At 37.1% G+C, this 26,555-nt stretch overlaps 1 protein-coding gene across 2 annotated transcripts in view; it reads right to left on the bottom strand.

Annotated features, from left to right (window-relative positions):
- The window catches only part of ARID2 (AT-rich interaction domain 2), a 207,012-nt gene that overhangs the window by 20,981 nt on the left and 159,476 nt on the right, over positions 1–26,555 (bottom strand). For both annotated transcript variants that reach the window (XM_004006425.6, XM_042246829.2), the window contains exons 17-18: positions 683–821; positions 505–590 (exon numbers count right to left, since the gene is read on the bottom strand). In XM_004006425.6, the coding sequence (XP_004006474.1) occupies positions 505–590; positions 683–821 (225 nt within the window). The remainder of the gene's footprint in view (positions 1–504; positions 591–682; positions 822–26,555) is intronic.

Below are 26,555 nucleotides of genomic sequence, written 5' to 3' on the forward strand. Positions count from 1 at the left end.
CAGAACTTGACTACAAGTTATTGTAAATGTTCATGGAAATAAAAGGTAAATGATAACAAACAGTAAATGCGACATATACCTTTTACGTTGTACGATCACATGCCACTTTAGCCTCTCCTCAGGAGTAGTTGTAGGAATAAATCTCTCTGCCATTATCAAGTACATGTTCAACTCCTCTCCCAAAGGACACAGAACCATATATTTATTTCCAATCTACAAAGCATTTCTCATAGATCATCTGCCATTACTACCAAATGACTTGTCTACAAAGTGGAATCAAAATATTAGAGCTATAAGGTACTTATACATCATGTGGTCCAGCCAATATAAAATGTGATTCCTAGGGCACTTATGCACTTTGAACAGGGTCACATACATAGCTGGACTACAACCCAGGTTTCCTGTCTCCTGACATGCTGAATTGCCTTTTATTGCTATTTTGCCTGGTTTCCTGATTTGTCTTTTATTTAAATGCACAACAGGAAGTAAACTCATGTTCCTTACTTGGTAGAAGATTTTTGACTTCCTGCTTGTCCTGGTTCATCTTGTTTTAATCCTGCAAGCAGGGCATCCTTTGAACAGTGCTTGTCCTTTTTAAGAAAATGGAAGTAAAAAACATAAGCATCAAGATCTCTAATGCAACCAAATGAGCTACAAATCCAATAGTATTAAGAAAGTGTACCTGTAAGTGAGTGATGAAAGAAAACCTCTGTCGTTGAAAAGGCTCACAACCTTCCCAAAGACACTGCCCTGGATATACGTCTTTTCCTCCATGTTCAGTTGCTGCATGGTAGAAAACCTGTGAGGGGGTCTGAAACCACCTACAAAAAATAAAAGTAGTAGAAATGTTCTAACACTTAGATATGTTCTTTAAAATAGAAAACCTGCTCTCTTAATACAAAAGCTCCAGAACAAATAATGAGCAAAACAGTACAAATAAATATCATTTCAAATAATATTTTTAAAACTCCTGCTTATACTTAAAAGTCAAATACTCAAAAGTTCTGAACACTTCTGATAATTAGATATAAGCTTAATATTTCACTCTCATTTCCCTAACTTCAACAAAAGTCAGTTACGAATCTCTTGAAAGTAGATAAAATTTCATTTGAAAACACAACAGAACATAATCTTATAAACAAATACCATACTCTGTTGTACTCTCAGAAGCTGCTCAAGCATTTACCAGATTTCATATCACATATAATAAACTCCAGCATATTCAATCTAAAAATCTAAATGCTATAAACTTTGGTGAGTCTGGCTCTTAAGTTGAATTCACATTTTGTATGTCCATCCATGTTTAAGAAGTCATGTCTCTCGTTTCTCCAACATCATACCTTACTCAGTTACAGACCTTGAGGTTTAATAATACAAATACCTGAGTATACCTGGCCAAGGACAGAAATCTGAAGAAAATCAGATACTGAACCACTTCCTTGTTCAATAGATTATATGGCAATGAGAGAATACTGGAATCCAGATAGCAAAGACTACATTAAAAGACTTCAATTACTAACTACTAACTCAAATATTTATATAGTCAATATCTTTAACGTTTATAGCAGAACTCTCTCAGAATTGAATTTTTTATGGATGTCAGATAACTATGTCTATATCTGAGCCAATTTCTGATGTGGAGCACATACATAATATTTCAAATTAATACTCCTTCAGGAAATAAATGATAGGCATTTAAAAATAAATTTTAATCAAAAGAACTGAATACTTAAGTATAAAAGATGATGTTAAAAACCATTGTAACTGACATATTTCATTCCATCTATATAAATAATTTCTGATAGTTTTATTATAAAACTATCATGGATTCAAAGAAATAATACAGTTTAAAGTGACATACTACCCAAAGCGATCTACAGAGTAAATGCATTCCTTACCAAAATTCCAATGGCATTTCTGACAGAAATAGAACAATTAATCCTTACATTTGTACACAATCACAAAAGATCCCCAAAAGCTAAAGCAATCCTGAGAAACATGAAAAGTTGGAGGCATCATGTGCCTTAATTTCAAACTATATTACAAAGCTATAGTAATCAAAACAGTATGGTATCTGCAAAAAAACAGACACATAGAACAGAGAGCCCAGAAATAAATTCATGGATATATAATCAATTAGTTTATATAAAGAAGTAAAAAAATATATAATAGAAAACAATGCCTTCAATCAGAAATGTTGGTAACAATGCATAGCCACATGCAAAAAAAAAAAAAGAGAAGAAACTCAACTACTCTTTTATACCATACCAAAAAAAGGTAACTCAGAATGGATTAAAGACTGGAATGTAAAGAATGAAATCATAAAAGTCCTAGAAGAAAACAGAAGCGTTAAGTTGCTGAACACAGGCTTCAGCAATGATTTTTGCAGATTTGATACTGATACCAAAAACAAAGACAACAATAAACAAAAACAAGCAAAAATAAATGAGTGGGACTACATCAAACTAAAAAGCATCTGTGAAAGCAATGGAAACAATCAACAAAGTAAAAGGACAATGTACTGAATGGGAGAAAATATTTACAAATCATATATCTCATAAGGGGTTAACATCCAAAGTAGATAAGGAACACACACAGCTCAGCAGCAAAAATCCCAAATTTTTAAAATGGATAGAGGTTCTAATTAGACACTTTTCCAAAGAAGACAAACAGGTACATGAAGAAATCAATACCAAAACCACAATGAGATGTCATCTCACATATGTTAGGAAGACTACTATCAAAAACACAAGAAAGAAGTGCTGGTGAGGATATGGAGAAAAACAAAACCCCTGTCCCTATGCACCCTTAGTGAGAATGTTAACTGGTGTGGCTACTGTGAAAAACAATATAGAGATTTCTCAAAGTATTAAAAATAGAACTACCATATGATCCAGCAATTCCCACTATGGATATTTACCAAATAAATGAAAACACTAACTTGAAAAGATACATACACCCCCATGTTCACTGTAGCATTATTTACAAAAGCCAAGATACAGAAACCACCTAAGTATCCATGACAAGCCTAAACAGTGCATTAAAAAGCATAGATATCATTTTGCTGACAAAGATCCGTATAGTCAAAGCTATGGTTTTTCCAGTAGTCATGTAGAAATGGGAGAGTTGGGCCATAAAGAAGGCTTAGCACTGAAGAACTGATGCTTTCGAACTGTGATTCTGGAGAAGACTCTTGAGAGTCCCTTCAACTGCAAAAAGATCAAATCAGTCCATTCTAAGGGAAATCAATCCTGAATAATCACTGGAAGGACTGATGGTGAAACTGAAGCTCCAATACTTTGGTCACCTGGTGTGAAGAGCTGACTCATTGGAAAAGACTCTGATGCTAGGAAAGCTTGAGGGCAGGAGGAGAAGGGGGCAAGAGAGGATGAGATGGCTGGATGGCATTATCGACTCAATGGACATGAATTTGAGCAAACTCTGGGAGAAGTGAATGATAGGGAAGCCTGGTGTGCTGCAGTCCATGGGTTTGCAAAGAGTTGGACATGACTGAGCGACTGAACAACGGGTCCATCAACAGATAAATGGAAAGAAAACGTGGTACAAAGAGAAATATTATACTGCCATGAAGAAAGGAGAAAATCTTGCCATCTGTAATTTGGATAGCCTCAAGGGAATCATGCTAAGTGAAATATGTCAAACCAAGAAAGACAAGTATCATATGAACTCATTTAATATGTGGAAGGTGAAAAAAAACAAAAAACAAAAAACAAACCCAAATGCTCCTACTAAGGTCACAGGTAAAGAGAAGAGACTAGTGGTTGTCAAGAGGCAGGAGATGGGGATAGGATATAACATAGGTGAGGGAAGTCAAAAAGTACAAAACAATAGTTATAAAGAATTTGCCTGCAATGAGGGAGATCCAGGTTTGATCCCTGGGTTGGGAAGATCTTCTGGAGAAGGGAATGTCTACCCACTCCAGTACTCTTGCCTGGAGAATTCCATGGTGGGCTACAGTCCATGAGGTCACAAAGAATCGGACACAACTGAGCATCTAACGCTTTTACTCATAATGCTATTTCATTAATATGAAATAATGACTGGAATACTACTATTATAAGAAGACAGTTCTCATTGTACTTTTAAGATTTTACCTAAATACTATTAATTTATTAACTGAAAAGTTAAACTGTTTACACACACCAGACAAACACACACACAAATCAAACTCCAAATGTACCATGACTTGTCAGAGTCGAAATGTTATCTATTTTAAACTATTTTGCAATACATTAAGTGAAGCAAGATTACAACACATAAAATTGATGAATCTACTGGTGACAAGAAAAAAGGATGAAGTTAGTCCTTCTTTAAATCAATTTAAACCACTCAACACACACAACTCTGTGTGCATGTGGTTTTAAGACAACAGGAATTTTTAAGTGCTCAATTTACTTGCTAAACTTAGGGTCTCTTATGTCCCTCTTACCTATGGTGTTTCCACTCATCCTAATTCTATTTTCTCTCTATTCATCTAACTGTTTAAGTCATACCAACCAGACTTTAACTGAATATGGTACAAGGTGAAGTTCTAAAATAGTGATGAAGCTGGCTACAATGATCATATGAAGGCGGAAAGAAATTAAGGTTTCCAAATCCACTAAGTGGAATATATGGACTTAAAAGGCATAAATGTAATTTCAACTTAAAACAATGAATTTTCAGGGAACTTTATTTTTTTCTGAGATGGAGAAGAATAAGACATGAAGTGGGATGTCACTAATGTCTACCACTGTGTCTAAACAATTTCCCTTACTTCTACCTTTCTATCAACAACCTACTTGGTCCCCTGAAACAAGCAACACATTCATTTAAAAAGATCAGAAAAATTCATAAAGGCAACCAAATGAAAATAAAAATTTTCTGGGATTCAATCACCTAAACTGCTAACACTTTAGTTGTTGTTGCTGTTTAATCTTAAATTGTGTCTGACTCTTTGCGAGCCCATGGCCTGTAGCTCACCAGGCTCCTCTGTCCAAGGGATTTCCTAGGCAAGAATATTGGAGTGGGTTGTCATTTCCTTCTCTAGTGGATTTCCTGACCCAGGGATCAAGTCCACATCTCCTGAACTGCAGGTAGGTGTTTTACTGCTGAGGCACCTAAGTCTTCACTTTGTATTGTGTTTTTCAAACAAAACTGAGGTGTACTGTGTTTTTTTTTTTTTAATTGAAGCAGAGTTGATTTACAACGTTGTGTTACTTTCTGGTATACAACAGGTGATTCAGTTATATACCTATTCTTCTTCATATTCTTTTCCATAATGGTTTCCCTAGTGGCTCAGAGGGTAAATCATCTGCCTGCAATGCAGGAGACCCCGGTTTGATCCCTGGGTTGGGAAGATCCCTAGGAGAAGGAAATAGCAACCCACTCCGGTACTCTTGCCTGGAAAATCCCAGGGACGGAGGGGCCTGGTAGGCTACAGTCCATGGGGTCGCTGAGGGTCGGACACGACTGAGCGACTTCACTTTCACTTTTCACTTTCCTGCATTGGAGAATGAAATGGCAGCCCACTCCAGTGTTCTTGCCTGGAGAATTCCAGGGACAGGGGAGCCTGGTGGGCTGCCGTCTATGGGGTCGCACAGACTCAGACATGACTGAAGTGACTTAGCAGCAGCAGCAGCAGCCATTGTATGGTTATATGATGCCTTTGTACAAATAAAAAGAATGTCCTTAAGATGCTTTATCACCATCTGTGAAAAACTGTTGTAATAAATATGCAACTTCTGGCATGTACAATGTGAAGGTTGCCTCCCCTCCTCCCCAAACACACTTTGGGGACAATCAACCACAGGTAGAAGAACTAAGCAAATAACTTCACTCCGAAACTCATTTTACTTACTGTTATTCTAGCTTTCAGGGTGGTTGTAGGAATTAAATATGGTGATACGTGTACAATTATTTAGCAAATACTATGCCAACAATAAATGAGAGCTATTATCAACATAATCATTATTAGTAGTAGTAGTTGTTGTAGTGGTAGCAGTGGTAACCTCTTTCATTTTAACCTTGCCCATCTTGTTAATTATGTACTCTGAGATCTTTTCCCGAGCTATTTCAACATTGTCATACCTTGCTCAGTAAAATTTATTAGTCTATCTCCAAGTTAATGATCCCTACTATCAACTATTACTCACAATTCATTTTATTAATTTCTGCACCCAAACCCACTCCCCACAGAGACTGCTCAAAACTTTTCACCTTTTGTTAAACACTGAACTCCAATCTTATTAGAGCTCATCTTCATCTGTATTCATGTGAATTTGTGAACTAAGTGATTTTTACATCTCTGGGTTGGGGGAAGGGCTATTACTGAAAGAATCGGTTACTCTGTTAGAGCTTCCTTAACTTCCTTTTTCTTTATATTACATCTTCTGTCATTAATCATTTTTCCTTCCTTTGGATAATAGCCAGAAGTAGCCACCGTGTCCAGGGTTAACTCCTTTGCTTACATACTGAATCCTATTTTGTTTCTTCATAAATTATCCCTTCTTTTGCATCTTCTATCTTTCTGTTTCTCCTGGATCTTATACTAAAGTATAACAATATAAAGGCGACTCCAACTAAAAACAGTAGAAACACTTTTTTTTAGATCCTGTTACTTTTCTCAAAGTACAGAAACTAGATTTACATTATCTGGCACAAAGTGATACTAAATTTAATACCTAGTACATTTATTATAGTAAACATATCCAACACTTTTTCTTACTCACTGGCCATCTTTCAAAGATATATATATTATTTTCAATTACATCATCAATACAATTTATGATGCTTTATCTCCTGCTCATTACTCAAACAGTCACAGCTAAAGCTCAGGATTAGCCTTTATTCTTTTACTGAAATCCCCTTCAGCCAAATTCTTTTTTTCCTTTATCCTAGTGAAAAGCTGTTTGGTTCAACTGAAAAAGTTGTTCAATAAGGCTACTAGGTGCAAGTTTTCTGATTTTAACTCCCCTAAGCAAACACTTGAGGTAAAAACACACTTACTACCAGAACTTTTAAGAGCCAAAAACCATGATGTTATTGGTATAATCTATACCAGTACTTTGGCCACCTCATGCAGGCAGCTGACTCATTGGAAAAGACCCTGATGCTGGGAGGGATTGGGGGCAGGAGGATAAGAGGACAACAGAGGATGAGATGGCTGGATGGCATCACTGACTCAATGCACATGAGTCTGGGTGAACTCCAGGAGTTGGTGATGGACAGGGAGGCCAAGTATGCTGTGATTCATGGGGTAGCACAGAGTTGGACATGACTGAGTGACTGAACTGAAGTGAACTGACACTATGATTACTAATGTCATTTTTCCTACCATCAAATACTTTCTTAGGCATCATGAAAACATAACTGAAGTAGATAAAGTACACTTCGCTCAGTCGTGTCTGAATAATTGCGACCTCATGAATCACAGCATGCCAGGCCTTCCTGTCCATCACCAACTGCCGGAGTTCACTCAGACTCACGTCCATCGAGTCAGTGATGCCATCCAACCATCTCATCCTCTGTCGTCCCCTTCTCCTCCTGCCCTCAACCCTCCAAGCATCAGTCTTTTCCAATGAGTCAACTCTTCGCATGAGGTGGTCAAAGTACTGGAATTTCAGCTTTAGCATCATTCCTTCCAAAGAAATCCCAGGATCCATCTCCTTCAGAATGGACTGGTTGGATCTCCTTGCACTCCAAGGGACTCTCAAGAGTCTTCTCCAACACCACATTTCAAAAGCATCAATTCTTTGGCACTCAGCTTTCTTCACAGTCCAACTCTCACATCCGTACATGGCTAGTGGAAAAACCATAGCCTTGACTAGATGGACCTTTGTTGCCAAAGTAATGTCTCTGCTTTTGAATATAGTATCTAGGTTGGTCGTAACTTTTCTTCCAAGGAATAAGTGTCTTTTAATGATTTTGGAGCCCCAAAAAGTAAAGTCTGACACTGTTTCCACTGTTTACCCATCTATTTCCCATAAAGTGATGAGACCAGATGCCATGGGCTTCATTTTCTGAATGTTGAGCTTTAAGCCAACTTTTTCACTCTCCACTTTCATTTTCATCAAGAGGCTTTTTAGTTCCTCTTCATTTTCTGCCATAAGGGTGGTGTCATTTGCATATCTGAGGTTACTGATACTTCTCCCGGCAATCTTGATTCCAGCTTGTGCTTCTTCCAGCCCAGCGTTTCTCGTGATGTACTCTGCATAGAAGTTAAATATGCAGGGTGACAATATACAGCCTTAATGTATTCCTTTTCCTATTTGGAACCAGTCTGTTGTTCCATTACCAGTTCTAACTGTTGCTTCCTGACCTGCATATAGGTTTCTCAAGAGGCAGGTCAGGTGGTCTGTATTCCCATCTCTTTCAGAATTTTCCAGTTTCTTATGATCCACACAGTCAAAGGCTTTGGCATAGTCAATAAAGCTGAAATAGATGTTTTTCTGGAACTCTCTTGCTTTTTTGATGATCCAATGGATGTTGGCAATTTGATCTCTGGTTCCTCTGCCTTTTCTAAAACCAGCTTGAACATCTGGAAGTTCACATATTGCTGAAGCCTGGCTTGGAGAATTCTGAGCATTACTTTACTAGCATGTGAGATGAGTGCAATTGTGTGGTAGTTTGAGCATTCTCTGGCATTGCCTTTCTTTGGGATTGGAATGAAAACAGACCTTTTCCAGTCCTGTGGCCACTGCTGAGTTTTCCAAATTTGCTGGTATATTGAGTGTAGCACTTTCACAGCATCATCTTTCAGGATTTGAATCAGCTCAACTGGAATTCCATCACCTCCACTAGCTTTGTTCATAGTGATGCTTTCTCAGGCCCACTTGAGTTCTCATTCCAGGATGTCTGGCTCTAGGTGAGTCATCACACCATCGTGATTATCTTGGTCTTGAAGATCTTTCTTGTACAGTTCTTCTGTGTATTCTTGCCTCCTCTTCTTCATATCTTCTGCTTCTGTTGGGTCCATACCATTTCTGTCCTTTATCGAGCCCATCTTTGCATGAAATGTTCCCTTGGTATCCCTAATTTTCTTGAAGAGCTCTCTAGTCTTTCCCATTCTGTTGTTTTCCTCTATTTCTTTGCATTGATTGCTGAGGAAGGCTTTCTTATCTCTTCTTGATATTCTTTGGAACTCTACATTCACATGCTTACGTCTTTCCTTTTCTCCTTTGCTTTTCGCTTCTCTTCTTCCCACAGCTATTTCTAAGGCCTCCCCAGACAGCCATTTTGCTTTTTTGCATTTATTTTCCAAGGGGATGATCTTGATCCCTGTCTCCTGTACGATGTCATGAACCTCCATCCACAGTTCATCAGGCACTCTATCTATCAGATCTAGTCCCTTAAATCTATTTCTCCCTTCTACTGTATAATCATAAGGGATTTGATTTAGGTCATACCTGAATGGTCTAGTGGTTTTCCCTACTTTCTTCAATTTAAGTCTGAATTTGGTAATAAGGAGTTCATGATCTAAGCCACAGTCAGCTCCCGGTCTTATCTTTGCTGACTGTATAGAGCTTCTCCATCTTTGGCTGCAAAGAATATAATCAATCTGATTTCGGTGTTGACCATCTGGTGATGTCCCTGTGTAGAGTCTTCTCTTGTGTTGTTGGAAGAGGGTGTTTGCTATGACCAGTGCATTTTCTTGGCAAAATTCTATTAGTCTTTGCCCTGCTTCATTCCGCATTCCAAGGCCAAATTTGCCTGTTACTCCAGGTGTTTCTTAACTTTCTACTTTTGCATTCCAGTCCCCTATAATGAAAAGGGCATCTTTTTTGGATGTTAGTTCTAAAAGGTCTTGTAGGTCTTCATAGAACCGTTCAACTTCAGCTTCTTCAGCGTTACTGGTTGGGGCATAAACTTGGATTACTGTGATATTGAATGGTTTGCCTTGGAAACGAACAGAGATCATTCTGTCGTTTTTCAGGTTGCATCCAAGTACTGTATTTCGGACTCTTTTGTTGACTATGATGGCTACTCCATTTCTTCTAAGGAATCCTGTCTGCAGTAGTAGATATAATGGTCATCTGAGTTAAATTCATCCATTCCAGTCCAGTTTAGTTCGCTGATTCCTAGAATGCCAACGTTCACTCTTGCCATCTCCTGTTTGACCACTTCCAATTTGCCTTGATTCATGGACCTAACATTTCAGGTTCCTATGCAATATTTCTCTTTACAGCATCAGACCTTGCTTCTATCAGCAGTCCCATCCACACCTGGGTGTTGTTTTTGCTTTGGCTCTATCCCTTCATTCTTTATGGAGTTATTTCTCCACTGATCTCCTGTAGCATATTGGGCACCTACCGACCTGGGGAGTTCCTCTTTCAGTATCCTATCATTTTGCCGTTTCATACTGTTTATGGGGTTCTCAAGGCAAGAATACTGAAGTGGTTTGCCATTCCCTTCTCCAGTGGACCACATTCTGTCAGACCTCTCCACCATGACCCGCCTGTCTTGGGTGGCCCCATGGGCGTGGCTTAGTTTCAGTGAGTTAGACAAGGCTGTGGTCCTAGTGTGATCAGGAATGGCCAAGAGATCTACCCCACGTCCGAGGTCAGGGGTGGCGGCCGGGAGTAGCTATACCCCATGTCTGAGGCCAGGGGCAGCAGCTGGGAGGAGCTACCCCATGCCCGAGGCCAGGAGTGGTGGCCAGGAGGAGCAACCCCATGTCCAAGGAACGGTGGCTGCACGGGCGCAGGAGTGCCTAGAGGAGCTATTCCACGTTTAAGGTCAGGAGGGGCGGCGGTGAGGAGATAACCCTCCTCCAAGGTAAGGAGCAGCAGCTGCCCTTTGCTGGAGCAGCTGTGAAGAGATACCCCATGTCCAAGGTAAGAGAAACTGAAGTAAGATGGTAAGTGTTGCAAGAAGGCATCAGAGGGCAGACACACTGAAACCATAATCACAGAAAACTAGTCAATCTAATCATACTAGGACCACAGCCTTCTATTACTTTAAGATGTCATTATTTAAAATCCTTCTATCAATGCAGGAGGTTATATATTAATAGTATATATTATAATATTTTAATGATTTACCATATTTAGAAGAGCAGTTTAAAAACAAACATCTGTAGCTATAAAGCTAAGATTATTTTCTCTGTCTTTAAAACAAAACTAAAAGGGCTGAAAATAGCACTTCAGTTCAGATATTCTCATTTACAGTTTTCTTAATTGCTCAAGTTCTTGGCAAGTTATTTTTCCTTAATGACCAAAAAGTATTCCATGTCCCTCTTAATAGCCCTCTTCCTGAAAAAAAATTTAATTTTACTTAAAACACATGGGATAGATACTCTGCAGGAAAATTTTCATTTAAAAGCAAAATATGCATGTAATAAATTCACTAAATGATATGTCAAAAAATCTACACTGCAAACACATTTTAGTTTTTAAAACAGCTGTATTATTAGTTGTAAAAAGCAATATTACTAGTTGGAAACTAAATGCTTCTGTTGCTGCTGACATGAATTCTCTACTCCCAGCTTCTTTGTTCCAGTCAGCCCAGATTCAAAGCCACAGGTAAAAACAACTGACTGGCTTAGTTGCCAAAGGAAATGAGGAAAGATGCAAGTAATTGGTCTATTTTTGGCTTTTGGAGAGAGAGATTGTACCTCCCAGTAATACTCAATTTATGTAAAGTATCTCAACTGAGGAAGAGGGTTCCAGTGGAAGACAGCCAAAGCCAACAGTCTTTGGCTCTGCTTCTTATCCTCTTAATAAGTAATAATATCAATAACAATAAAATATTAATAATAGTAGAATATTATTAACAACCAACTCATTACTAATCTACTGTTCTGTAATGCAGTTACATATTTTATATAGAAAAACAGAAAATGTATTGTCAGGGATCTTGGTTAAATATGCTTTTAAAATGTGAACCCTCCAGCAAAATCTGAATATGGGATAAAATAATAGTTCACAGTTGAAAAGTAGTATGGAAACATAGATAACACTGAATGGTGTGTGTGTTTATTTTCAATAAGATAAATAAAGCATGCATATACACTGAATCTTTTGATTCTTACTTGAATTCTTTGAAAGTTATGGCAGTACGCTACTTCACACCATTCTCGACAAAGCTGCACACAGTATAAAGCACCTCTTTTTATATGAAGTTCTGTTTGTTCAGAACTTACTATGTATTCATATATTCACAAACATCATCTTACTTGAATTCTGTGACAGCCTTCTGAAGAAGGCAAAACTATCACCACTACACTGCTGAGGAAACAAGCTTTCAAGCTTCCTATAACCTTCTAGAGCCATAGTTTCTAAAGCCATGTGGCAAAAGTTGGGATCTGAAGATCTGATTTTTCTTTACTATCCTAGAACACACGATTGTTTACTTGGATAATTTGTACACATCCATTACTAGGTAAAAACTGAGGCATTACACTTTTATACACACCATCCATTATACTATGATTTTTTTTCTTTAAATGTTGGAAAAGTCTGAAAGAATACTAGGTTTGAGATTAGCATTTTTACATAATTCTCCTTATTGTGTACACAGCTCTCAAATAACTAAGTTTGTTTAATAAGCTACAGGCTAGATTTTTGACCCTAAGAAATTCTTTCACCAAATATTTTAAGGAACACTGAAAAGGACTTCAATACAATTTGCAAATTGGTCTCATGGTATGTAACTTTTTGGTTTCAGGTACCATCTTCAAGTAGTCTTTGGTACTCAGTGTTTGAAAGAACAAATTAAGGTAAAAACAAACAAAAGATCAAAGACAAAATATAACGATACATTATATATTTCAATTATGAACTGATGTTAACATTATGCTGACAATATATCAATAAGAATAAAGATAAGAATAAGGACTTCTAGTTTCTGTTCAGACATATAAAGAGCCTGGAAGTTGTCACTCCCATCCTCAGAACAAGAAAAACTGTGGAACAAAATGAAAATTAACAACATTTAAAATCATCAGAGAACTAAGGTCACAAGGAAAACTGTTTCCCTGAAAACTAAGTAGACTGATGAATATAAAGAAACACAAAGAATTGCTTAAGTCAATAACTGAGAGGAATACTGAAGCAGAAACTATGAATTGATGGAGACCCAGTATGGACTATTCTGAAAGGTAAAAAATCCTGAAGGGCCAATCTCTGGGGAAAGCCCATACTTTTGTGAGTTTTACTTCCAGGAACCCTAGCAGGTTCTCATGGTAGACTGGAAAAAAAACTCCCTAATACTTACAACAGGTAAAGGGAGAAAGTAATATTTTAAAATATGCCTGGGGTGTTCTTTTCTCCTTAATCAAGGCCTGCTCTCAAGAAAAATTACCAGAGCCTTATCTGACCTCGGGGAAAAGCAAACAGATAATTTGAACCCCTTCAGATTCCCTGTCTCATATAAGGGGAGAAAAATAATGGCTATGAAACTCTTCTCAAAGTCATAGCTCCAGAGACTCAAATCCACCTTTCAACTGTGGATTACCACTGAGAGAGCTGTCAGATACAGACTCTACTTTAAAAGGAATATCTAAGGAAACCCACACATAACAGCAAACATTAACATAGCATAACTCCTTGCTAAATAAACACAAAACTCACACCCTAAGTCTGTTTATCTCAGTTCCTATTAACTGATACACATCTAACATTCAACAAAAACGCATGCTATATGTTAAAGCAAAATTAAATTATAGACTGAAAATATAATACAAGCATCAGAACCAGACTCAGACATGGCAGAGATTTTGGAATTATCACCCTGGGAATTTTAAATGATTATGATTAATAGGTTAAGATGCTAATGAAAAACATTGTACCATTTAAGAAGAGATGAGTAATGTAACCAGAGAAATGGAGATATTAAGAATCAAAAGGAAATGCCAGAAAAAAAAAAAAAAAGGAAACAAAGGAGGCCTTTGAAGAAAATCATCAGTAGACTAGACATGGCAAAAGAATTGGTGAGCTTGAAGAAATGTCAACAGAAACGTCCCAAACTGAAGAAGAAAGAGAAGAGAAGAATTGAAAAAAAGAGAAACAGAATGTCCCAAAACTGTAAGACAATTACAAAACGTATAACATACGTATACTGGGAATTGCAGAAGGAGGGGAAAGAGAAAAAACAAGAAATATTTGAAGTAAGAATGGCTGAGAATTTTCTAAAATTAACAACACACCAAACCACAGATCTAGGAAACTCACAGAACATCAGATAGGCTAAATGTAAAAAAAACTACACTTAAGCATATCTTATTCAAACTGATAAAATCCAAGGACAAAAAAAATCTTGAAAGAAGCCAGAGAGAAAAAATCCTTACTAATAGAAGAACAAAGATAAGATTATCCTGGATGCTTCTTGAGAAACTATACAAGGAAAAAGAGTAGACTGAAATATTTCTAAAAAATGTTGAAAGAAAAAGATTCATCAACCTAGAATTTTGTGTACACAAAATTGTCTTTGAAAAGTGAAGGAGAAATAAAGACTTTCTTGGATAAACAAAAACTGAGTGCATTTGCACAGTACACCTGACTACAAGAAATGTTAAAAGAAGTTCTTTAGAGACAGAGAAAGTGGTAGAGGTAAAAATAACTAAGATCTATATAAAGAAAGGAAGGTTGTCAGAGAAAGAGCAAATGGAGATAAAATATTTCATAATTCTATCGACTGATCTAGTAGACAAATGATTGTTCAAAATACTGATACAGCAACATTGTATTTGGCAATTATAACTTCTGGATAAGTAAAATGAAGGCCAACAATGGCATAAGGGACACTAGGAAAGAAGAATACTCTGTTACAAGGTAACTAAAACATCCAGGAAGCCATATATTGTTTGAAAGTGCACTTAGAATACCTATAAATATATATTTCAAACTCTAGGAAAACCATAAAAAATTTTCAAAGAAGCAATTATACTAAGAGAGAGAAGAAAATGGAACCATATAAAGTACTCAATTAAAAGAAAAAAGAGGAATAACATGGACAAAAGAAACACAAACAAGTAGAATAAACAGAAAACATTTACAAATATGAATAGACATTAATACAATTTATCAATAATCACTTTAAATATGACTGGTCTAAATATACTAATTAAGAGACAAAGATTGGCAAAGTAAATATAAAACAATGTGTGGTTAAATGAAAAGGCACAGACTAAAAGTAAAGGGAAGGAGAAATATATACCATGCTAACACTAATCAAAAGAAAACTGGATTAATTACATTAAATTCATAAAAACAGACCTGAGAGCAAGGATACTATGAGGGACATTATTACATAATGATAGACATGTCAATTCTTCACAAAGATAATTCTTAAGGTATATAATTCTAACACAAGGCATCGAAATATGAGGCACAATCTGATAGAACTGCAAGGAGAAATAGAAAAATCCACCATTATATTTGGAGACTTCAGCACACCTCTAACCTGTAACTGGTAATTTGAGCAGGCAGAATATCAGAAAGGATATAGCTGAACTACACAGCACCATCAATCAACTGGATTTAATTGACATTTATATAAGACTTCATTCAATAATAGCAGAAAACACATTTTTCTCATGCTTAAAGGAACATTCACCAAAATAGACCATATAAAACATACCTTAACAAATTTAAAATAATACAAACAACATAAAATAAGCTTTAAGATCTCAATGGAATTAAACTAGAAACCACTAACAAAGAGAGAGCTGAAATGTCTCAAAATATCTGGAGATCAAGCAACAAACTTCTAAAACATTCTAACTAATTGAAAATGAAAATACAACTTATCTAAATTTGTGGGCTACAGCTAATACAATACAAAGAGAAAAGTTATAGCATTAAATGTATGTATTAGAAAAGACCATCTAAAATCAATAATCTAAACTTCCATCTTAGGAAACTAGAAAAAGAAGAGTGATGTAAACTCAAAGCAAACAAAGAAAAGAACAAAAATCAGAGCAAAAATCAATTAAAGGAAAATGGACAATCAAGAAAGAAAATCAACAAAACCAAAAGCTGGAAAAGATAAACCTCTAGCCAGCTTAAGCAAGAAAATAAGTCAAAGAAAATGCATATTACTAATACCAGATATAAGGGGGCTGGGGGGCTATAGCTATTGAGCCCACAGGTATTAAAAACAGTGGTCCCCAACCTTTTTGGCACTAAAGACTAGTTCAGTGGAAGACAACTTTTCCACGAACTGGGGAAGGTATTGAGATTACTCAAGCAAATTACGTTTAATGAACTCGATGAACAGGAAGTAGAACTCAGGCAGTAATGCAAGCGATGAGAGCAGCTTTACAGCTTCACTTTACAGATGCTGGCCTGTCACTTGCTGGCCTGTCACTCGCTACCTACTGTGTGGCCTGTGTGGCTTGGTTCTTAACAGGCCACGGACCAGTACCAGTCTTTGGCTCTGAGGTTGAGGACCCCTGATAAAAAGGATAATAAATGAATATTATAAACAATTTTATGCCACAAATTTGATACTTAGATGAAGTGGAACAAAAAAAGACATAATCTGTCAAAACTCCACAAGGATTAGAAAATAATCTGAAAGAAATTGAATTAATAACCTACCAAAGACAAAAAAAGCACTAGACCTAGATGTTTTCACTGGTGAATTCTACCAAACATTTAAGGTAGAAATGATACCAATTTTCTAGGATCCCTACAAGAAAACGGGAAGTGGAGTGAATATTTCCTAAATCATTCTATAAGGCTAGAATTACTGTAGTAGTAAAATCACACAAAGATAGAAAAACTACAGACTAGTATCTCTCATGAACACAGATGTGAAAAACAATCACAAATCAAAGCAAGCGATGTATAAAAAGAACTATATACTAATCAAAAGTGAAGGAAATGAATGACTCACTTTGTCAGTGTGGCCCCCTACCCTGCTTTACTCCTTCGCTAAGCCATTGAGGCCAATTGTTAGTCAAAGTGAAAGTCACTAAGTCAAGTCCGACTCTTTGGAACCCCATGGACTATATAATCCATGGAATTCTCCAGGCAAGAATACTGGAGTAGGTAGCCTTTCCCTTCTCCAGGGAAACTTCCCAACCCAGGGATTGAAGCCAGGTCTCCCGCACTGCAGGCGGATTCTTTACCAGCTGAGCCGCAAGGGAAGCCCTGAATAAGTATCTAAAAGAAAGCTGGAAAAAAAATATTTATTTATTCCAGGTTTGAAAGGCTAGTTCAATATTCAAAATTTAATTAATCTAATCCACCATACCAAAAGTCTAAGGAAGAAAAATTGTATAATTATATCAACAGATATAAAAAAAGCATCTGACAAAATTTAATACCAGTGGATTACTTAAAACTTGGTGAACAGCCCAATTAAAAAATGAATAAAAAATCTAAACAGGCACCCCACCAAAAAGAATACACAAATTTTAAATAAGCATAAACACTCAACATCTTTTGTCACTAAGGTAATGCAAATTAAAATGAGATATAGAATGGCTAAAATCAAAAAAGCTGACCGTATCAAATGCTGGTGAGGATATGGAGCAACAGAACTCTCCTTCATTACTGGTGGAATGCAAAACAGCACAGCCACTTTGGAAAACAGTTTGATAGTGTCTTACAATGTTAAACATAGTATTACCGATCGAGCAAATGTAATCCTAAATATCTGCCCAAATTATTTGACAAAGTATGTCCATACAAAAACCTGCATACAAGTGTTTATAGTGACTTTATTTATAATTGTCCAAAACCCAAAGTAACCAAAATGTCCTTCTATAGTTGAATGGGTAAGCAAATTGGTACATCATACAATGTAGTATCATTCAGCAATAAAAATGTGATCAAGCCACAAAAGGCATGGAAGAACCTTAAATACTTATTGCTAAGTGAAAGAAGTCAATCCGAGAAGGCTACATATTGTATGATTCCAATTACATGACAGTCTGGAAAAGGCAAAACTATATAGATAGTGGGAAAAAAAATCAGTATTTAGTAGGGGTTAGAAAGGGAGGCAGTGAGGAGAAATGAATATGTGAAGCACAGAAGATCTTCAGAGTGGTGATAATATTCTGTACACACTAACGGTAGATACATGATATGCATGGTCAAAATCCAGAGAAGTGTATATGACACAAAGAGTGAATCTTAATGGAAACTATGGGCTCAGTTAGTTCTAGTCATCAATCATAACACATATACTACACTAATTCAAGATGTTAATATTAGGGGAAACTGTGCAAGGAAGAGAAAGTATATGAGAAAACTTGCACTATAGGTTCAACATTTCTATAAACCTAAAACTGCTTTAAAAAACAGTCTATTCAGTATGGAGATTCCTTAAAAAAACTAGCAATAAAACTATGATATGACCCAACAATCCCACTATTTGGCATATACCCTGAGAAAACCATAACTGAAAAAAGACACATGTACCTCAGTTTTCACTGCAGCACCATTTACAATAGCTAGGACATGGAAGCTGTGGTATATGTGTGTACACACACACACACACACACACACACACACACACACCCCAGAATATTACTCAGCCATAAAAAGGAATATGAACCTAGAGTCTGTTTATCATACAGAGTGAAGTTTAGTCAGAAAGAGAAAATCAAATATTGTATATTAATGCATATATATGGAATCTAGAAAGATGGCACTGATAAATCTATTTTCAGGGCAGCAATGAAGATGCAAACATAAAGGACAGACTTACGGACAAGGAGAGGGGGAAGAAAAGGGTGGGACGAGTGGAGAGAACGGCACGGAAACATCCGCACTACCATATGTAAAATAGATAGCCAGTGGGAATTTCTTATATGACTCAGGGAACTCAAACTGGGACTCCGTGACAATCTAGGCGGTGGGATGGGGTGGGAGGTGGGAGGGAGGTTCCAGAGGGAGAGGACATATGTATAGCTATGGCTGATTTGCGCTGCTGTATGGCAGAAACCAACACAATATTGTAAACCAATCATCCTTCAACTGGGCTTCCCCAGTGGCTCAGACAGCAAAGAATCTGCCTACAGCGTGGGAGACCTGGGTTTAATCGCTGGGTCAGGAAGATCCCCTGGAGAAGAGAATGGCTCTCCACTCCAGTATTCTTGCCTGGAGAATGCCATGGACAGAGGAGGCTGGTGAGCTACAGTCCATGGGGTCACAAAGAGTCAAACACGACTGAATGAGCAACACTATCCTTCAATTAAAACTAAAAGTTTTTAAAAAGTCTATGAATTTTTTTGAAGAAATAAGATAAATATTACCACTACTATTATATAGCTCACACGGACCAAAGCCTTATCTGATTCAATGAAACTAAGCCATGCCATGTGGGGCCACCCAAGACGGACGAGTCATGGTGGAGAGGTCTGACAGGATGTGGTCCACTGGAGAAGGGAATGGTAAACCACTTCAGTATTCTTGCCTGGAGAACCCCATGAACAGTATGAAACGGCAAGATGATAGGATAGTGAAGACAGAGGATGAGATGGCTGGATGGAATCAGCGAGTCGATAGACATGAGTTTGGGTAAACTCTGGGAGTTGGTGATGGACAGGGAGGCCTGGCATGCTGCGATTCAAGGGGTTGCAAAGCGTTGGACAAGACTGAGTGACTGAACTGAACTGATTATATAGCTGTTCTGGAAACATTATATATTATAACTGGATGAGAGGACTAACTAAGGCATAAATACAGAAAACAACCACCAGTTAAAAATATAGTGGAAGTTAAGATCATTTATGGATAACAAGAAATAAGAACTATGACTAGCAATAAAATTACAAAAGTTGTAGAATTTATGGGAACAAATATTAAAGCTCTACTGGGTTGAAAAGACTATAATACCATGGAATGATACTTTTTTTTCCTAAGGAAAAAAAAAATCAATATTGAAAAAATATTCACTACCTAAAAACAAACAAAAATAGCCATTCAATGAAGTAAAAATCCCAACATGCTTCCCTGGGGGAATCTCTGGAAATTCTAAAGTTCATTTGAAAACAGGCTAAATATCTGTGTAGGTACCAAGTCTGATTTATATATCACTTTAATTTTGAAAATTAACAGCGTCTGATACAAGGTAAGTGCTTGAAAAAATGAAAAAACACTGAAAAGGGAAATTAGGAGGAACTTGCCATCCAACATCAAAATTGAAAGTGACAGTATGATAAGGACAGAGACCACTGGGAAAGCAAGTAATTCAGAAACAGAAAAAGCATACAGAAATTAAAATGAAAGAGAAGTCGCTCAGTTGTGTCTGACTCTTTGCAACCTGTGGACTGTAGGCCACCAAGCTCCTCCGTCCATGGGATTCTCCAGGCAAGAATACTGGAGTGGGTTGCCATTTCCTTCTCCAGGGGATCTTCCCGACCCAGGGATCGAACCCAGGTCTCCCACATTGCAGGCAGATGCTTTAACCTCTGCGCCACCAGGGAAGCCCTACAGAAATTAAGTACATATCAAAGGTGGCCATTCAAATACCTAAGAGAAAAATGAACTAGTCAAATATTAGTCATTTGGAAAACAACAATCATACTTCACTTTACACAGAAACTAAATTACTGATGGATCAAAAAGTTAAAATATTAAAGTCCAAAAGACAACAAAATATGTAATTTACGATCTAAGAGTTGAGAAGGTCCTTCTGAACACGAAACATGGTTTTTCTGAACCATGGTTTTTCTAATCTCTTCACTGAAAAGTACTAGAAACGATAGCCAATGTAAAACCAATGGATACTTCCTGAAGCCCAGATTAAATATCATTTCCCATAAAAAGATATCAGATGTCCTGGCTATGGTTTTTCCAGTGGTTATGTATGGATGTGAGACTTGGACTATAAAGAAAGCTGAGTGCTGAAAAATTGATGTTTTTGAACTGTGGTGTTGGAGAAGACTCTTGAGAGTCCCTTGGACTGCAAGGAGATCCAATCAGTCCATCCTAAAGGAGATCAGTCCTGGGCATTCATTGGAAGGACTGATGTTGAAGCTGAAACTCTAATACTTTGGCCACCTGATGCGAAGACTGATTCACTGGAAAAGACCCTGATGTTGGGAAAGACTGAGGGCAGGAGGAGAAGGGGACGACAGAGGATGAGATGGTTGGATGGCATCACTGACTCAATGGACATGGGTTTGGGTAGACTCCAGCAGTTGGTGATGGACAGGGAGGCCTGGCGTGCTGCGGTTCATGGGGTTGCAAAGAGTTGGACAAGACTGAGAGACTGAACTGAACTGACCTGTCCTAGGAGAAACAGTTGATTCCCCATAGTTAAGTCCAGAACATTTTGTCTAACAGGGAGAAAGGAAGCTATCAAAGACAAATTAAGATCACATCCAGCTTGAACAGGCCTTCACTGGCCAAAGATGGGACAATCTGAACATTAAGAAGGATATAGTATCTACAATGGATTGAAGTATCTCAAATATGCTTATGTTCACAAGTTCATTCACAACAATACTAAAATCAAAAACCAAATTAAAAACAAAAAACAAACCTCATCTCATAGTCACCTTTGTGCAGTTAGTAAACAACTCATTATTTTGAAAATTGGTAAATAAGAGAAATATTCAATAATCTGGCTTTTTCTCTAAAAACTATTCCTCAGAGAAATCAGACAACTGGTAAAAAGGAAACTTTACATTTTATAACAATAAAAAAATGTATCTAGGCCATAATTTTCAATGGCTGTTTGTATCACAAAAAGAGACACTAGATAGTACCTATTGCCTGATGAAGTACACAGTGCCATTTCTAAAACGCTGTTCACAAAAATCAAAATGGAATCTTATCAAACATCTGGATCTAACTACTAACATATAGAAAATTCAAAGTCAGAGTAACATGCTACACAATAGCAGCAAAATCAGACTGTGATGACCTGCTTTTATCAACAAAAAACTGTGAGGAGAAAAATTGAGAGATGGAGGGTTATCTACAGATTAAAAAAGATATAACCTCACCCTCTTCAACCTCAATGTTTGAATCTTGCATTCCAATTCAAACTCCAAATAAACAGAAGACAAGTGGAAAAATGTAAACACTAAGCGCCTATTTGAATAACTTATAAAATTGAAGCAATGGACATCACCAGATGGTCGACACCGAAATCAGACTGATTATATTCTTTGCAGCCAAAGATGGAGAAGCTCTATACAGTCAGCAAAAACAAGACCGGGAGCTGACTGTGGCTCACATCATGAACTCCTTATTGCCAAATTCAGATGGAAACTGAAGAAAATGGAGAAATCCTCTAGACCATTCAGGTATGACCTAAATCAAATCCCTTATGACTATACAGTGGAAGTGAGAAATAGATTTAGGGATTAGATCTATAGACAGAGTGCCTGATGAACTATGGATGGAGGTTCATGACATTGTACAGGAGACAGGAATCAAGACCATCCCTAAGAAAAAGAAATGCAAAAAAGCAAAATGGCTGTCTAGGTAGGCCTTACAAATAGCTGTGAAAAGAAGGGAAGAGAAAAGCAAAGGAGAAAAGGAAAGATATACCCATTTGAATGCAGAGTTCCAAAGAATAGCAAGAAGAGATAAGAAAGCCTTCTTCAGTGATCAATGCAAAGAAACAGAGGAAAACAACAGAATGGGAAAGATTAGACATCTCTTCAAGAAAATCAGAGAAACCAAGGGAAAATTTTATGCAAAGATGGGCTCAATAAAGAACAGAAATGGTACGAACCTAACAGAAGCAGAAGATATGAAGAGGTGGCAAGAATACACAGAAGAACTGCACAAAAAAGATCTTCATGATTCAGATAATCACGGTGGTGTGATCACTCATCTAGAGCCAGACATCCTGGAATGTGAAGTCAAGTGGGCCTTAGGAAGCATCACTATGAACAAAGCTAGTGGAGGTGATGGAATTCCAGTTGAGCTATTTCAAATTCTAAAAGATGATGTTGTGAAAGTGCTGTACTCAGTATGTCAGCAAATTTAGAAATCTCAGCAGTGGCCAACAGGACTGGAAAAGGTCAGTTTTCATTCCAATCCCAAAGAAAGGCAATACCAGAATGCTCAAACTACCTCACAATTGCACTCATCTCACATGCTAGTAAAGTAATGCTCAAAATTCTCCAAGCCAGGCTTCAGCAATACATGAAGCATGAACTTTCAGATGTTCAAGCTGGTTTTAGAAAAGGCAGAGGAACCAGAGATCAAATTGCCAACATCCACTGGATCATGGAAAAAGCAAGAGAGTTCCAGAAAAAACATCTATTTCTGCTTTCCTTTGTGTGGATCACAATAAACTATAGAAAATTCTTAAAGAGATGGGAATACCGGCCCACCTGACCTGCCTCCCGAGAAATCTGCATGCAAGTCAGGAAGCAACAGTTAGAACTGGACATGGAACAACTGAACATGGAACAATAAACTGGTTCCAAATTGCACAAGGAGTACATCAAGGCTGTATACTGTCACCCTACTTCATGTTACCCTACATCATGAGAAACGTTGGGCTGGAGAAAGCAAAAGCTGGAGTCAAGACTGCTGGGAAAAATATCAATAACCTCAGATATGCAGGTGACAACACCCTTATGGCAGAAAGCAAAGAAGAACTAAAGAGCCTCTTGATGAAAAGTGAAAGAGGAGAGTGGTAAATTTGGATTAAAGCTCAACATTCAGAAAACTAAGATCATGGCATCCAACCCCATCACTTCATGGCAAATAGATGGGGAAACAGTGGAAACAGTGTCAGACTTTATTTTGGGGGGCTTCAAAATCATTGCAGATGCTGACTGCAGCCATGAAATTAAAGACACTTACTCCTTGGAAGGAAAGTTATGACCAACCTAGATAGAATATTAAAAAGCAGAGACATTACTTTGCCAACAAAGGTCCATCTAGTCACGGCTACGGTTTTTCCAGTGGTCATGTATGGATGTGAGAGTTGGATTACAAAGAAAGCTGAGTGCTGAAAAATTGATGTTTTTGAACTGTGGTGTTGGAGAAGACTCTTGAGAGTCCCTTGGACTGCAAGGAGATCCAACCAGTCCATCCTAAAGGAGATGAGTCCTGGGTGTTCATTGGAATGATTGATGTTGAAGCTGAAGCTCCAATACTGTGGCCACCTGATGCGGAGAGCTGACTCATTGGAAAAGACCCTGATGTTGGGAAAGATTAAGGGCAGGAGGAGAAGGGGACAACAGAGGACGAGATGGTTGGATGGCATCACCGACTCAACGGACATGGATTTGGGTGGACTCCGGGAGTTGGTGATGGACAGGGAGGCCTAGCGTGCTGTGGTTCATGGGGTCGCAAAGAGTCGCACATGACTGAGTGACCTAACTGAACTGAATGTTATTTTTCTGCAGGGTTATAAATTATGGTTAAAGAGTAATATCCTAATTTTTTAGAGATATATGCCTGCAGATTAAAAAAAATTACTAACATGTGATGTAAGGGCGAGTAGTGCATTTCACAATAATTTATTGGTGAAAGATATAATTTAGTTCTAAATCTGAATGAATCAAGGAAGATTCTTAATATTTTTGATCGGATATTAAAGAAATCAGAGCATAGTTATTTAGTGACAATAGCTACTACATATATTTTTCCACTTTCAATTTAAACTAAAAATGAACAGTCATCCCTTGGTATCCAATGGGGATTGATTCCACGTTCCCCCTCAGATCTGCAGATGGTTAAGTCCTTTATATATAATGGTGAAGTATTTGCATACAACTTAAGAGTATCTTTCTGTATACTTTAAATCATTTCTAGACTACTTATAATACCTAATACAATGTAAATGCTATGCAAACAGCTGTAAATACAATGTAAATGCTATGTAAATAGTTTCCATCATGTGAGCAAAGTTTTGCTTTTTGGAACTTTTTGGAATTTTTGGAGAGTATTTTAATTCCTGTTTGGTGGAACCTTCAAGTGCAGATATAAAGTTGTTGTTTAGTTGCTAAGTCAATGTTCAACATTTTTGCAAACCTATGGACATTAGCCCACCAGGCTCCTCGGTCCATGGGATTTCCCAGGCAAGAATACTGGAGTGGGTTGCTATTACCTACTCCAGGGGATCTTTCTGACCCAGGGATTGAACTTGCATCCCCTGTATTACAGGCAGATTCTTTACCACTGAGCCACCTGGGAAGCCCTGAAGATATGAAAGGTCAAGTGTAATAAAAGCCTTTACTCTCCTCATGTCCTTATGCTCTTGATATCCTAAGCTTCTCACAGTTCCCTGGGCATAAATAGTTCCTTCTATAATTCCTTGCACTTGCTATTATGAATGAAATTATTTTTGCATGACGAACTCCTACTCATACTTTAAGAACCAACTCAAAAGTAATGTCTATAACGAAACATTTCTAACCATCCCAGCATTACATTCTGTTCGTTATACAGCCAATAATGCTATAACATAGAAACTATTTTTTATGGTACTTATTTATACTGTCATTTATTTGTTTTTTGCATGTGCTTCCCTAAAAGTTGAGAGTGATCTTTTTATCTCTACCTCCTAACACATGAACCCTGCTAGAGGGTGCTCAATAAATAGTTGCAGAATCAAACTCAACTAATTATCAATGCAGTATATAAAAATGACTTCAAAATTGACCATGTCTAAGAAGTCTTGTTGAGTATTTTTCTGAAAAGACTTAAAAAGACAGGTATACCATTCAAATTTTGTAACAACAATCTTACTAATAAGATGGGAAACAGCCATGCATTTAGATTGATTAGCCCTTTCAGTGATTTTTTTTTTGTTTAAATACTCTCAACACTTCATCTAAAGAAGCTATACCCAAACGTTTTAGTGAAAAAATAGCATGAACTGACTACCTACTCCTTCAGCTACTATCTTGAGATGAAAAACAAAAACAAAAATCTTAGAAAGTATAGAATTTGACATCAGTGGGAAAAATTGCAAATTAACTTACAACATAAACATTTGAAAAGTTATTAAATAACTGAAAGAAACAGTGAGAAGAAACCTAAAGCACTAATTTTAAAAAACCCTTTTGACAGATTTTACACTACAGTCTAGATATACATACTTATATACATATATAAATGAAAACAATACTTACCCCTAGCAACATAATGGAATCTGAGATATTTTATTCACTTTTTCATTGAAAAGAAAAACAAGCAAAACCCTCCTGGTAGACTTGCCAAAATGATTTCATACCCCACTAATGGGTTGAGATTTAAAGTTTGGTAAGCACTGTCCAAAGAAATTCTGCATATTATCAATAATCCCTAGGCTACACTGATAGCCACAGTCTTACAACAAATCTATATATGAAATACGTCTATATCAGAAAAATTATGAATAGGAAATATAATTTTTAATAGGACATAGTAATTTCTGCTATTGTTAGGAAAAGTAAAATGGAATCTTGATATCTAAAAAAAAAAATGAGGGATATTTTTGTGCACCATAGTCTTAGAGCTCTAAGTGACAAGGCCACGATTCTTAGCTGAATACTGTTAAAGGAACTGAGACTTTAGTTTAAACAATATTACTCTCAAGTTTAGTATTATTCTCAAGTTCTCCTTGAAGTCTAAGAAAGCCTTGTTTAAGAAATTCAATTCCAAATATTAGTTAAACTGTGAGATAATATAACGTTAAAA

The sequence above is a fragment of the Ovis aries genome, chromosome 3 (genome assembly GCF_016772045.2).
Source record: "Ovis aries strain OAR_USU_Benz2616 breed Rambouillet chromosome 3, ARS-UI_Ramb_v3.0, whole genome shotgun sequence".
In the NCBI taxonomy this organism is placed as follows: Eukaryota; Metazoa; Chordata; class Mammalia; order Artiodactyla; family Bovidae; genus Ovis; species Ovis aries.